Source organism: Felis catus, chromosome B2, assembly GCF_018350175.1.
Source record: "Felis catus isolate Fca126 chromosome B2, F.catus_Fca126_mat1.0, whole genome shotgun sequence".
NCBI lineage: Eukaryota > Metazoa > Chordata > Mammalia > Carnivora > Felidae > Felis > Felis catus.
The window spans coordinates 49,994,267-50,010,199 of NC_058372.1; the positions used below are offsets into that span (position 1 = coordinate 49,994,267).

The 15,933-nt window shown below is 40.7% G+C and overlaps 1 protein-coding gene across 1 annotated transcript in view; it reads left to right on the forward strand.

Annotated features, from left to right (window-relative positions):
- EFHC1 (EF-hand domain containing 1) overlaps positions 1-15,933 on the forward strand; it is a 67,757-nt gene that overhangs the window by 41,742 nt on the left and 10,082 nt on the right. Inside the window, exon 9 of the mRNA XM_003986234.6 lies at positions 107-254. Within this exon, the coding sequence (XP_003986283.1) occupies positions 107-254 (148 nt within the window). The remainder of the gene's footprint in view (positions 1-106; positions 255-15,933) is intronic.

The following is a 15,933-nucleotide window of genomic DNA, read 5'->3' on the forward strand; positions in this document are numbered from 1 at the left end:
CACAAATGCCTATCTGAATTTTTCATTGGAGGATCAGTGTTATTTTACCCCTAATTGGATGATTAAAGGCATAACCAACCTAAGCCTATTTCTACCCTCTCCCCAGTGTTTGGCCACCGGTTCATCATCCTTGATACAGATGACTATGTTTTGAAGTACATGGAGAGCAATGCTGCCCAGTATTCGCCAGAAGCACTCTTGTCCATTCAGAACCGTGTTCAAAAGCGAGAAGCTCCTGCACCGGAATTGGAAAAGTATGTTTGCCTGTCTAGGGTCCACTTTGGCTTTGGCACATATAAGATATTTAGGAAATACTTCTTGGTAAAATAGATGGGTAATCACATTTTAGATTTTCAGATTTCCCTCACCAAATGGGAGTTATTAGACATACGCAAAAGGCTTCCTGAGTCCATTATCGTAACTAGAAACTTAGAAATTTTTCAACTTCATTTACTTAGCAAATAATTATTGAATGCCTAGTAGGTATCAGATACTCTCACTAAGCCCTTGGGCTTTTTATCAGTCAGCAGAATAGATGAGAAGTTGCTCTTCTCATGGAGTTGACCTTATAAGCAGTAGGAGGGAGACAGCCAATAAACCACACAGTAGGTGATGGGTGGTATGGAAAAGTGGAGGACAATAGGAGGATAAGGATTCTGGAGGGTGGTGGTAGGTTGCAGTTGATGTGGGGAGCCTGGCACACCTAGAGAAGGTGACAGCGAGCAAACACTTGAAGGAAAAGGAGTTAGGTATGTGGATATGTGGGGGAGGAGCTATCCAGGAAGAGAGAATGGCAAGTGTGAAGGCCCAGCCTGCCTCGGGTACTGGCAAGAAGCAAGCAGATGGGAGCAGGGGAGTGAGAGGAGGGGGTGGGGGGTTAGAACCTAACAGGGGACTAGATCAGGTAGGCCCCACTGGGTCTTTGGGAAAATGTTGACTTTTCTCTGAGTGACATGGAGAGCCACTGTGGGGGGTTCTGTGTCAAGGAATGGCAAGATTTGACATGTGTTTTGAAAGAACCCCCCTGGCTCTTATGCTGAGACTAGATCAGGAGGGAGATGAGTTAGGATGATATGGTAGCAATCCAGGCAAGAGGGGACGATGTGTGACCAGGTGCGTCAGTGAACGTGGGGAAAAGTGCTTTTATTCAGGATGTATTTTGAAGGTAGAGCCAATGGGACTTCAGACAGATTGTATAAAGGATTTAAGACAGTGGTTAAAAATGACTGCAAGGTTTTTGTCCTGAGCAACTGGAAGGAAGGAGTTGCCATCAACTGAGATGGGAAAGATGTGCATTATGGGTAAAGGAGGGTTGTTTTTTTGTTTTTTTTTTTTTTTTCTTTTTGGTTGGTGGAGGATTTCAGCTTTGGTTATTGTAGGAGTTCTGACAACACTGACTCCATCTTTGGCCCAACATCTTGTTCGTGCCCATACAAAGTCCCTGCTGGGGGCTGGTGTGTTCCTGGCCCAGTGGTGGTTAATGTCTGCCCTGACTGGGCGGCAGGAAGGCTTGTTCTGATCTTCCCTAAAGTGGTGCATAGAAGGCCTGCTTTCAGTAACTGGTAGAGCTGGCTGGCACACAGAAGGCCCCGCTGTAGGTAGCCGGTAGAGCTGGCTGGGGCACAGAAGGCCCCGATACAGCAGGGCGGGTGGTGGGTAACTGGTAGAGATGGCTGGGGCACAGAAGGCCTGCTTTAGGTAACCAGTAAAGATCCTTTGGTGCACAAATGGTAGCACTTTAGATAGCTACCCTGTGACCTCACCACCATACCCCTCACTCCATGAAAGCTGGGGATTGAGGTCCCAACTGGATGGAGAATGGGGGCAGAGAATAGCTGGGTACTACCTGGATCCATCTACCCGATCCCCCTGTCAGTAACTTACCCCAAAAGAAACTATATAAATGGTATGGAGTGGCTTACTTTGTTTTTCAGCCTTAAAGTGCCTTTCTGTTCCAGGGGATACTTTACTGACCCTCCTCCACCTTCTAACAGATACCCTAGGTTTAAGGTAACTATTGGATATCCAGGTAGAAATATCAAACAGGCCTTTGGATATATAAATCTGGGTTTCAGGTCTGGGCTGGAGATGTAAATGTGGAAGCTGTTGGCATATAGATGATTTTTTAGGCCACAGGACTGGGTGAAATCTCTAAGGGAGTCCATTTAAATGAAGAAAATAGCTCCAAGGACTAGGCTCTGAGTCCTTCAAAAGTAAGCATTGAGGGAGGAGACTGGGAAGGACAGCTAGTGAGGCAGGAAGAAAACGAAGTGGGTGTGGTGCCCTGGAAGTCAGGTGAAGGAAGTGCAGGCCACCCTCCCCTTGCACAGAACATGGGACCCTAAAAACAGCCATGCAAAAATAATCTTAATAATTAATGGGAAAATTTACTGTTCTGTGACCTGTAAAAATTTCGGTCAAAACATGAAAAAAACATGAATGTATAGGGACACTGAATGGTTATGAATGTATAGGGACATGAAAAAAATAGTAAAACCAGTTTTTATTTGGTACACTGTGATTTAAAACATTAGCAACATTAAGAATTAAAGTGTTTTACCTCTTTGTAAAACACTTGCCAGGGTGCCTGGGTGACTCAGTCAGTTGAGAGTCCAACTCTTGATTTTGGCTCAGGTCATGATCCCAAGGTTGTGGGATCAAGCCCCGCATCGGGCTGTCTGCATTGGCAGCTCCGAACCTGCTTGGGATGGTCTCTCTCGAAACTTGCCAAGACTAGGTTGAACAGTGCTTGCCTTGTTCAGAGCGAATGAGTTCTTTTCTATGCCCTGGCAGATTGTCATAGTCCTTTCTAATTTTGGATCAGCTTTTAACATTACATTATTTTTACTTTCAATGTGGTAAAGTATCTCCTCCTATTCTTTTAATGACCATGAAGTACCTCTGAGAGTTATTTTAATGGGAAGTTTCTCGCTGCATCTGGGAGATCCTTATCCTTCCCGAGCACCCAGTCTCCACATTTGGGCCTTGGGCTGCCTGTCCCGTCTGTGCACTCGTTGAGAGTCACCAATGGTGGTGGTGGCCATTTTCCTGGTCAGCTACTTCTGTACCTCCATTATGTTAGATTCCAGGTTTACTTCCAGTGTTAGAATTTTCTGTGGCTTTGCTTCACTTCCACTTTTCTTGGCCCATTTCCTTTTCAATGATACATTTCAAATATACATTTTGCCATCTATCTGTGAGCAGAAAAATAGATACCCAGTGGCCAGTCACTGACAGACTTTGAAAAAAGTGCAATGATGGTCACTGATCGACGTGCATGTGTTGTTTGTGTGGTGATTAGTACATTGACCAGCCTGACAGTGAGTTTGTGCTTTGTGCAGTTCCTCACAGTCAATACACTGTGGTCACTGAAATTTGAACCATGTTGTTAAGGGACTGGGTCATTTAACTCAACAGTGGCAACTGAAATGCATGCATATCTGAACCTTGCAAAGGGAGAGCCTACTATATATCAAGGAAGACAGAATGATTCATTGTGTCAAATGGGGATGTAGCAATGTAGGGGGATCCAAGTGGGAGTTTCAGTAGAATGGGAAGGGCAGGAGAACCTGATGGGAGGGGATATAAGAGAGAATGGGAGGAGAGGAATTTGAGACCCTGGAATTATGGACAACTCTTTTGAGGAAGTTTGCTGTAAAGGGGAGGAAACCTGGGCAGTCAGAGGAACTAGAGTCAACAGGGAAGCTTTTTGTTTATTTTTAAGATAAAATAAATAACAGCCTATTTGTACATAACTGGGAATGAGTTTGCAGAAACGGAAACTGACAAATGTGTGAGTGGGGAGCTTTGTGGAGAATGGGCCAGAGGATGGGACTCGGTACCTGGTGGAGACAGAAGCACCAAGCATTCATCTCTGGCACTTGTTCTCAAACTTTCTGGTCTCAGAGCACCTGTATGCTGCTAAAAATTAGTGAGGACCCCAAAGAGTTTTTGTTCGTGTGGTTTTCATCTATTGATATTCACCATATTGAAAATTATATCTGAGAAATTTTTAAATATTTATTAGTTTTTTAAAAAAATGATAAACCCATTTCATGTTAACACAGACAACAATATTTTATTAAAAGTAACTACATTTTCCAGAGGCACCTGGGTGGCTTAGTCAATTAAGTGTTTGACTCTTGGTTTCAGGTCATGATCCCATGGTTTGTGGGATCAACCCCTGCATTGGGCTCTGTGCTGATAGCACGGGACCTCCTTGGGATTCTCTCTTTTTGCCTCTCCCCTGTGCATGATCTCTCTCTCTCTCTCTCTCTCTCTCTCTCTCTCTCTCTCTCTCTCTCTCTCTCTCTTTCTTTCTCTGTCTCTCTCTCTTTCTCTCAAAGTAAATAATTTTTTTAATGACTATATTTTCCAAACAGAAAAGTAGAAGAGTGGCATTGTTTTACATTTCTGCAAATCTCTTTAATGTGTGACTTTATTAATAGACGACAGCTGGGTTTTCATCTGCTTCTGTATTCAGACTGCTGTGTTACCATTGGTCATGTAATCTTTGGAAAACTCCATTGTGCATTTGTGAGAAAACAAAAGTTAAAAAGCATATAATACTGGTTTAGTAGTATTATGAGAATAGAGCTTCCAGGAGTCCTGGGATTACTCTTTGAAACCTGGGATTACTCTTGATCTATGGCAGTAGGTAGGAAGACGGACAGTCTTACTCTTTGAAACCTGGGATTACTCTTGATCTATGGCAGTAGGTAGGAAGACGGACAGTGTGGGTGCAGCATCTGGAAGGTGGGTGAACATGGTTGAGGGGCCCTTCTCAGTGTGCCATTTTCAGAGCAGTCATGTCACAGGAAGAGTAAGTATGGGGACATGTTGGAGGTTTCGGGAGAGAGGAGAAGCTGTGAAATGCACCATTCTATTGACTATATTGATAAAATAAATATAAAAATAAAATGAAAATAAATGCATAGCATTATTTGATCTAAGAAATGAACTGGCAATTATAATTGTTACTCACCATCAATCAAAAAAATGCATCTTGGGGCGCCTGGGTGGCACAGTCGGTTAAGCCTCCAACTTCAGCCAGGTCACGATCTCGCGGTCCAGGTCACGATCTCGGGGTCCGTGAGTTCGAGCCCCGCGTCAGGCTCTGGGCTGATGGCTCGGAGCCTGGAGCCTGTTTCCAATTCTGTGTCTCCCTCTCTCTCTGCCCCTCCCCCGTTCATGCTCTGTCTCTCTCTGTCCCAAAAATAAATAAAAACGTTGAAAAAAAAATTAAAAAAAAATGCATCTTCCAGAGTTGTAAAAAATGTGAAACAAACATAACAGGCCTAATGAAAGACAACAGCTGTCTAGGAAAGCGGGAGGGCGCATGGACTGGACAAGCACTGTTTGGTGACTGGGCAGCATTAAGGGCTGAGGGGAGATTCGTGGTCATCTATCTAATTCAAGTACTTCTCAGAAGTTTTTTCTGTAATTTCCCTTTATCTGTGCAAATACCAGCAACACTGGAAGGCTTCTTGCTTAGGCATACTATCAGGAGAATCTTTTTTTTTTTTTTTTTTTTTTTTTTCTGAGAAAAAGATAATGTGTGGCCCTTAGGGTAAGATACCAATGAAAATAAAAAGAAATTCAAGTTCAAGTTCTAGGTTAAGAGTTCCATTGCTATCCCTGTTTTGACCCTCATCTTCCCTCTCTTCTATTGTAATGGGCCAGAAAATGCTTGAAGGTGGTATGAAGCCAGGCATCGCATCTTCCCTGTCTTCTATCCGTTCTGTCTTTGGCTCCTAACTCCTCCCATCTGGGAAAGAACCCACTCTAAGGGGATACAAATCCTTTGACTAATCACCAAGAATAATGAAAGGGGATCTCGAGTACTTGTCAGACCTGAGTACTTCTTATGTCAAGTGTCAATCATAGCATGATAAAATTAGGAGTTAGCCTTTTTTTTTTTTTTTCTTTTTTAAGTTTATTTTGAGAGAGCGTGACCCGGGTAGAGGCAGAGAGAAAGGGAGAGAGAGATCCCAAGCAGGCTCTCTGCGCGGCTTGATCTCAAACTGTGAGATCATGACCTGAGTTGGTATCAAGGGCTGGACGCTAAACAGTCTGAGCCACCCAGGCGCCCTTGGTTAGCCATTTGCTTTCTCAGAGCCAGAAAATTAAAAAGTGCACAGAGAATTATTGACTTTATCTGAAGCTTTTTTTGGGTTTTGGGTCCTTGTTGCAAAAACAAATGCTCATAAATCCACCCCTCTACAGGAAATCTCCATGCATTTATATATTATTAATTAACATCCCCATTTGTGCTCTTCGTTTTCAAGAGGACACTCCTCCCCTGCTCCCTGTGATCTTTTTCATCCTTTTTCACTTCCAGCCACGTTTCCTATACAGACATGATCAAATATTCTCTCTCTCTTTTTTTTTTCTTTCTGCTTTCTTTGTACCCCAAGCTCTTCCATATTCACTTTGCAGTTGGTCTCAAATATGAGACCAAATGATGCAAGGTAAGTTCAATTTTCCCATTCTTCACCTTAGAAAGTTTCCAAGCTGTCATTCATCTTCTCTTTACCTTCTTGTCAAAGATAAGTAGCTCCCATTTCTCCAAGTTTATTTCTTTTGTTTTGGGTATGTAACCACCTCCTTTCTGACTGCTTCAGAATCCATGCTTCATAAGTTGCTTTCTTGAAGGTTGTCAATTATTTCCATATCTAATGGTCTTTTCTCATTTATTCAACAACTCAACAGATATTTGAGCTTGCGTGCTGTGCCAGACCTTCATAAATGCTCAGGAAAATATATGAGAGAGTAGGTAGTAAATAGATTAGGCTTTGTGGGCCATACCATCTCTGTTGGAACCACTCAACTCTGCCCTTACAGAGTGAAAGCTGTCATAGACAATGTGTAAATTAAGGTGTGGCTGTACACCAATTAGACTTTATTTAGAAGAACAGGCAGCAGGTTGGTGTTGAACTGTTATAGTTTGCCAAGTCCCTGGTCTAGTGGTAAGCCTTGTTTGATCTACATGTAAGTTACTCTGCCATCACCCCTTCCTTTTTTAATTCCATTACCTTGTTTTATTTACTTAAAAATTTTTTTTTACCATTTCATTTTTTTAATTTATATCCAAGTTAGCATATAGTGCAACAATGATATCAGGAGTAGATTCTTTTTTTTTTTTTTTTTTAGGAGTAGATTCTTTAATGCCCCTTACCCATTTAGCCCATCCTCCCTCCCACAACTGCTCCAGTAACCCTCAGTTTGTTCTCCATATTTATGAGTCTCTTCTGTTTTATCCCCCTCCCTGTTTTTATATTATTATTACGTCCCTTCCCTTATGTTCATCTGTTTTCTATCTTAAAGTCCTCATATAAGTCAGATGATATTTGTCTTTCTCTGACTGATTTCATTTAGCATATTACCCTCTAGTTCCATCCATGTACTTGCAAATGTCAAGATTTCCTTCTTTTTGATTGCCGAGTAATACTCCATTGTGTGTGTGTGTGTGTGTGTGTGTGTGTGTGTGTGTGTGTGTGTATACACCACATCTTTTTTATCCATTCATCCATTGATGGACATTTGGGCTCTTTCCATTCTTTGGCTGTTGTTGATAGTGCTGCTATAAACATTGCATGTGGTGCATGTGTTTCTTCGAAACAGCACCTGTGTCCCTTGGATAAATACATAGTAGTGCAATTCCTGGGTCGTAGAGTAGTTCTATTTTTGATTTTTTGAGGAACCTCTATACTGTTTTCCAGAGTGGCTGCACCAGTTTGCATTCCCACCAGCAATGCAAAAGAGATCCTCTTTCTCTGCATCCTCGCCAACATCTATTGTTGTCTGAGTTGTTAATTGTAGCTCTTCTGACAGGTGTGAGGTGGTATCTCATTCATTGTGGTTTTGATTTGTATTTCTCTGATGATGAGTGATGTTGAGCATTTTTTCATTTGTCGGCCATCTGGATGTCTTCTTTGGAGAAGTGTCTATTCATGTCTTTTGCCCATTTCTTCACTGGATTATTTGTTGTTTGGGTGTTGAGCTCGAGAAGTTCTTTATAGATTTTGGATACTAACCCTTTATCTGATAGGTCATTTGCAAATATCTTCTCCCATAGTGTCAGTTGCCTTTTAGTTTTGCTGATTATTTCCTTTGCTTTTTATTTTGATGAGTCCCAATTGTTTACTTTTGCTTTTGTTTCCCTTGCCTCCTGAGATGTGTTGAGTAAGAAATTGCTGCGGCCAAGGTCAAAGAGGTTTTTGCCTGCTTTCTCCTTGAGGATTTTTATGGCTTCCTGTCTTACATTTATTTAGGTCTTTCATCTATTTTGAGTTTATTTTTGTGTATGATGTAAGAAAGTGGTCCAGGTTCATTTTACTGCATGTTGCTGTCCAGTTTTTCCAGCACCATTTGCCGAAGAGACTATCTTTAAAATTTTTTAACATAGTGTTGTATTAGTTTCAAGTGTATAATAATATATTCACCTATTCTATACATTACTCAGTGTTTATCACAATAAGTGTACTCTTAATCCCCTTTACCTATTTCACCCATGCCCCCCACCTCCCCTCTGGTAACCAGTTCTCTAAATTTAAAAGTCATTTTTTGGTGTCTTTTTTTCTTTGTTCATTTGTTTTGTTAAATTCCACATATGAATGAAATCATATGGTGTTTGTCTCTTATTTCACTTAGCATTATACTCCCTAGCTCCATCCATGTTGTTGCAAATGGCAAAATTTCATTATTTTTTATGGCTGAGTAATATTCCATTGTGTGTGTGTGTATATGTGTGTGTATACCACACTTTCTTTATCCATTCATCTATCAATGGACACAATTTCCATGATTTGGCTGCTGTAAATAATTATGTAATAAACATAGGGGTGCATAAATCTTTTCAAATTCCTGTTTTCATATTCTTTGGGTAAATACCCAGAACTGGAGTTACTACATCATATGGTAATTCTTTTTTTAAATTTTTTGAGAAAACTTCATACTGTATGTTGTCCACATGGCTGCACCAGTTTGCAGTCCCACCAACAGTGCATGAGTGTTCCTTTTTCTATACATCCTTGCCAATGCTTGTTGTTTCTTGGGTTTTTATCTTAGCCATATTGATAGGTGTGAGGTGATATCTCATTATGGTTCTGATTTGCATTTCTCTCAAAAAAGATAATGAGTATCTTTTCATGTGTTTCTTCGACACATGGATATCTTCTTCAGACAAATGTTTGTCCATATCTTCTACCTATTTTTTTTTAACTTTTTTTTTTTTTTTTTTACATTTTTGTTTATTTTTGAGAGACAGAGACAGAGCACATGTGGGGGAGGGGCAGAGAGAGAAAGAGACGCAGAATCGGAAGCAGGCTCTAGGCTCTGAGCTGTCAGCACAGATCCCAATGCGGGACTTGAACTCACAAACTGTGAGATCATTACCTGAGCTGAAGTTGGACACTTAACCAACTGAGCTGCCTGGGTGCCCCTCTCCTATTTTTAATTAGATTATTTACTTTTTTGGTGTTGACTTGTATAAGTTCTTTAGATGCTAACCCTTTATTGGGTGTGGCATTTACAAATCTCTTCTCCCATTTGGTAGATTGTCTTTTAGTTTTGCCAATTGTGTGCTGTGCAGAAGCTTTTTTACTTTGATATAGTCTCAATAGTTAATTTTTGCTTTTGTTTCCCTTCCCTCAGGAGACTTATCTAGAAAAATGTTGCTATGGCTGATGTCAAAGAAATTACTGCCTATGCTCTCTTCTAGGATTTTTATGGTTTCAGGTCTCACATTTAGGTCTTTAACACATTTTGAGTTTTTTATTTGTTTTTTATTTTTTATGTAGCTATCCAGTTTTCCCAGCACCATTTATTGAAGAGATTATCTTTTTCACATTGCATATTCTTTTTTTGTAATGTTTATTTAATTTTGAGAGAGAGACATAGAGTGTGAGTGGGGGAGGGGCAGAAAGAGAGGGAGACACAGAATTTTGAAGCAGGCTCCAGGCTCTGAGCTGTCAGCACAGAGCCTGTTACGGGGCTCGAACCCATGAACCATGAGATCATGACCTGAGCTGAAGTCCAGCCCTTAACCAACTGACCCACCTAGGCACCCCCTGCGTATTCTTTTTTTTTTAAGTTATTTATTTTGAGAGAGAGAGTGAGCACAGGAGGGCAGAGAGAGGGAGAGAGAGAGAGAGAATCTCAAGCAGGCTCCATGCTGTCAGTGCAGAGCCTGATGCAGTGCTTGATCTCACAAACTGTGAGATCATGACCTGAGCCAAAATCAAGAGTTGGATACTTAACTGACTGAACCACCCAGTTGCCCTCGTATTGTATATTCTTGTCTCCTTTGTCAAAGATTAATTGACCATATTATTGTGGGTTTATTTCTGGGCTCTCTGTTCTGTTCCATTGATCTATGTGTCTATTTTTGTGCCAGTACCATACTGCTTTGATTATTACAGCTTTGTAGTATGTCTTGAAATCTGGGATTGTGATACCTCCAGTTTTGTTTTTCTTTTTTAAGATTTCTTTGGCTATTGGGGTCCTTTGTGGTTCCACACAGATTTTAGGAATTTTCTACTTCTGTGAAAAATACTCTTGGTATTTTGATAGGGATTGCAATGTATAAATTTAGGGATAGGGATTTAAATGTATAAATTGCTTTGAGTAGTATGGACATTTTTAACAGTGTTTGTTCTCCCAGTCCACAAACATGGAATAGCTTTCCATTTGTTTGTGTCATCTTCAATTTCTTTCATCAGTGTTTTACAGTTTTTAGAGTACAGGTTCACCTCCTTGGTTAAGTTTATTCCTAGGTATTTTATTATTTTTGGTACAATTGTAAATGGAACTATTTTCTCAATTTCCCTTTCAGCTACTTCATTATTAGTGTATAGAAATGCAATGGATTTCTGTCTATTGATTTTGTATCCTGTGACCTTACCAAATTCATTTATCAGTTCTAGGGGTTTTTTGGTGGAGTCTTTGGGGTTTTCTATATCATGTCATCTGCACATAGTGACAGTTTTACTTCTTCCTTACCAATTTGGTTGCCATTTATTCTTTTCTCTTATTGCTGTGGCTAGGACTTTCAGTACTATGTTGAATAAAAGTGGTGACAGTGAACATCCTTGATCTTAGGGGAAAAGCTCTCAGTTCTTCACCATTGAGTATGATGTTAGTTGTGTGCTTTTCATATATGGCCTTTATTATGTTAAAGTATGTTCCCTCTATCTCTACTTTGTTGAGGGTTTTTGTCATGAGTTGATGTTGTATTTTATCATATGTTTTTACTGCATCTATTGAAATGATCACATAGTTTTTATCCTTTCTCTTACAGATGTAATGTATCTTGTCGATTTGTGTATATTGAATCAGCCTTGCATCCTGGGGCCCGCTTGATTGTGGTGAATTATTTTTTTAATGTATTGTTGGATTTGGTTTCCTAATACTTTGTTGAGGAATTTTGCATCTATGCTCATCAGAGATACTGGCCTGCTCTTTTTTTGTAATGTCTTTATCTGGTTTTGGTATCAGGGTAATGCTGGCCTCATAGAATGAATTTGACAGCTTTCCTTCCTGTTTTATTTCTTGGAATAGTTTGAGAACAATAGGTAGTAAGTCTTTAAATATTTGGTAGAATTTACCTGTAAAGCCATCTGGTCCTCGACTTTTATTTGTTGGGAGATTTTTTTGTAATTAAAATATGTTTTTTAACATTTATTCATTTTTGAGAGACAGAGGAGAGACAGAGCATGAGTGGGGCTGGGGCAGAAAGGAGAAGGAGACACAGACTCGGAAGCAGGCTCCAGGCTCTGAGCTGTCAGCACAGAGCCCAATGCAGGGTTTGAACTCACAGACCATGCGATCATGAGCTGAGCTGCAGTCAGAACCTTAACGGACTGAATCACCCAGGCACCCATTAGGAGTTTTTTGATTACTGATTCTATTTTATTGCTGGAAATCAGTCTGTTCAAATTTTCAGTTTCTTCCTGATTCAGTTTTGGGAGGTTATGTTTCTAGGAATTTGTCTTTTTCTTCTAGGCTATCTAGTTTGTCAGAATATTATAAAAAAACTATATACCTTTACAGTCCTTTGAATTTGTGTGGTGTCAATTATTTCTCATTTATGGTTTCGAGTTCTTTTTTTATTTTTTAAATTTTTTTATGAGTCTGGCTACAGGCTTGTCAATTTTGTTGGTCTTTTCAAAGAACCAGCTCCTGGTATCATTGTACTGTTCTATTGTTTTGGGTTTGTTTTGTTTTTTTGTTTTTTGGGGTTTTTTTTAGTTTCTATTTTGTTTATTTCTGCTCTAATATTTATTATTTACTTTTACTGGTTTGGGGTTTTGTTTGTTCTTCTTTTCCTAGGTATTTCTAGGTTAGTTTGATTATTTGAGGTTTCTCTTACTTCTTGAGGTAGGCCTATATTGCTATAATCTTTCCTCTTAGAACCACTTATGCTGCATCCTAAAGATACTGGACCATTGTTTTCATTCATCTCATGTATTTTTTATTTCCTCTTTGATTTCTTGGTTGACCCATTCATAGTAGCATGCTATTTAGCCTTCATGTATTTGTGTTCTTTCCAGACTTGTGTGTGTGCGCGTGCACGCGCGCACATGCATGCGCAGTTGATTTCTAGCTTCATAGTGTTGTGGTCACAAAAGATTCATGGTATGACTTCAGTCTTTTTTAATTTGTTGACACTAGTTTTGTGGCCTAATTTATGGTCTATTCTGGAGAACATTCCATGTGCACTTGAAAAGAATGTGTAATCTGCTGTTTTAGGATGGAATGTTCTCGGTACTCTTAAATCATCTGGTCCAGTGTGTTATTCAAAGCCACTGTTTCTTTGTTGATTTTCTGTTTGGATGATTTATCCATTGACGTAAGTGGGGTATTAAAGTCCCTTACTATTACTGCATTACTATCATTCACTTCCTCTATGTTTGTTATTAACTGCTTTATGTATTTGGGTACTCCCATATTAAGTGCACATATTTACAATTGTTATGTCTTCTTGTTGGATTGTTCCCTTTGTTTCAAAGTGTATTTTGTCTAAGTATTGTGACCCTGGCTTTCTTTTCACTGCCATTTGCATGATTAATGCTTTTCCGTCCCTTCACTTTCAATCTGCAGGTGTCTTTAGATCTGAAATGAGTCATATAGGCAACATATAGATGGTCTTGCTTTTTTATCCATTCCATAACCCTATGTCTTTTGATTGGAACATAGTCCATCTCTCTTCTCTCATAGTTTGCTGGCTTTCTTTAGTGATGTAGTTGGATTCATTTCTCTTCATTGTTTGAATATCTATTACCAGTTTTTGATTTGTGGCTACTATTAAGATTGTAACATCTTCTGCCTATAGCAGTCTATATTAAGTTGATGTTCACTTAAATTTGAAACCCATCCTAAAAGCACTAAATTTTTGCTCCTCTTCCCTTCATGACTAGATATATGGTGTCATAATTTACATCCTTTTATCTTTTTTTAATCCCTTGACTGATTTTATAGATATGCTTAATTTTACTTCTTTAGTGCTCCCTACTTTTCTTAATCCTTCTTATGGGCTTTCACTTCCATTCAAAGCATCCGTTTAACATTTCTTGCAGGTCTGGTTTAGCTGCGATGAATTCTTTTCACTTTTGTTTGTCTGAAAAACTATCACTCTTTCTATTATGAATGATAACCTTGCTGCATAAAGTATTCTTTTTTTTTTTTAATTTTTTTTTTCCAACGTTTTTTATTTTATTTTTGGGACAGAGAGAGACAGAACATGAACGGGGGAGGGGCAGAGAGAGAAGGAGACACAGAATCGGAAACAGGCTCCAGGCTCCGAGCCATCAGCCCAGAGCCTGACGTGGGGCTCGAACTCACGGACCGCGAGATCGTGACCTGGCTGAAGTCGGACGCTTAACCGACTGCGCCACCCAGGCGCCCCTGCATAGAGTATTCTTGACTGCAGGCTTTTTTCTTTCAGCACTTTGGCCTGCAAAATTTCTGCTAAAATATTAGCTGATAGCTTTATAGGGGTTCCTTTGTATGTAACTAGTTTCTTTTCTCATGCTGTTTTTGAGATTCTCTCTTTATCATTACTTTCTGCTATTTAAATTACTATGTGCCTAGGTGTGGACCTGTTTAGGTTGATTTTGTTGGGGCTCTCTGTGCCTCCTGGGTCTGGATTTCTGTTTCCTTCCCCAGATTCAGGAAGTTTTCAGCTCTTCTTCAGGTACATTTTCTACCACGTTTTCTCTCTCTTCCCCTTCTGGAATCCCTATAATGTGAATGTTATTATTGTTTGATGGCGTTGTTGCATTCCCTTAATCTTTTTTTATTTTTTGTTATTCTTTTTTCTCTCTCCTGTTCAGCTTGATTGCTCTCCATTACTCTGTCCTTCAGGTCACTGATCCATTCTTCTGTTTCCTCAGGCCTAGTATTTATTCCCTCTAGTATATTTTTAATTTCAGTTAGTGAGTTCTTCATCTGTGATTAGTTCCTTTTTATGTTTTCTATCTCTTAGTCGAGGGTCTTACTGAAGTCATCCACTCAAGTTCAGTGAGTATCTTTATGAGCATGACTTCAGGTTCTCTCTCAGGCATATTACTTATCTCTGTTTTGTTTAGCTCTCTTGCTGTGATTTTGTCCTGTTGTTTCATTTGGAACATATTGTTCTGTCTCATTTTTTCTGTGTCTGTTTCTATGTGTTAGAAAAGTCAGCTACAACTCCTGCTCTTGAAAGTAGTGGCTTTATGAAGAAGAGGTCGTGGAGTGTCCTGCAGTGCTGTGTCCCCTGTTCACCAGAACCTGACGCTTCAGGGCTGTCTCCTATGTGGGTTGCACGGGCCCTCCTGTTATGACTAAGCCACATTTGCCTTCAGTCCAGTTGTCTACAGTGGCTTTTTGCCATTGTGGGCAATGGCAGTGTTTGGTCCCTGTGGTGTTAGTGAAAGTCTGGGGCCCCCTGGGACTTGAGTTGAGTCAGGCCAGGCATTTGCCAAGGATGCACTAGCACTGAACTGTAGGGCACTCTTTCTGTGTTTTCCACTGAGAAGCTTTTGTTGGTGGGCAGGGTCTGCAGTCAGATCACGTGTCTGCCCCCAGTGCACTCAAATAGTGTGTGCAGTTATCTTCCCCTCTCCCTGGGGCAGAGTCACTTTGGAGTGGTGCTGGATTCTCTCAGGGCTTCTTGTGCACTGGCTGGTTGGTGGCACCACTTTGGATGGACTCCTGCCCAGGTCAGGCTGTAGGGAGCGGGTCCCCAGAAGACCATGGGGGCAGGTTGTGCAGTGCCAGCAAAGTCCATGCTGGTCTTCTGTATAAGGGGACCTGCACTCAGCAGGGGGAGAACTCTCGCCTGGTCCTGGATGGAGGAGAGGTATGTCATGTCCACAGGAGAACCTGCAAACAGAGTGCGCTGGTAGCAAGCTAGGTGGAGAGTCTTCATACTGCCCTGGTTCCCCCAGGTGTCCTTGTTGTCTAGGTGTGGGGGTGGGGGGGGATGGTACCTACTCTTTTGTTCTTAAAGAAGTCTGCCAAAGATCCCTGCCCCTCTAGCACACACTCTGAGATTAGTAAACAAATCTCTCTCCTCTATACCCCCAGGCTTTTTTTTTTTCTTCCCCAAACGTGCTTCTATGCTGTATCTTGGTGCGGCTGTTTGTTGTGCTGTCTCTTTAGGGGCGTAGACTCAGTTTCCTATTGCCCTCCTGGCTCTCCCAGAGCCAAGCTGCTGATTTTTAAAGTTCCAGGTGTTAAGCCTTATTGATTGTTAAGCCTCTCTAGTGTTGAAAACCAAATGTTGTGGGGATTCATCTTCCCCATGTGAGTCCCCTTTGCCTGGGGTACCTCATGTAGGGTCTGCTTCTCTCTTCTCTCCACACTGCTGGAGTCCCTCCCTCCCATGGACAGTCTTGTGGGTCTGTTTGGCTGCTGACCATGTCTGTAACCTTCCTACCCTCTTTAATGTGG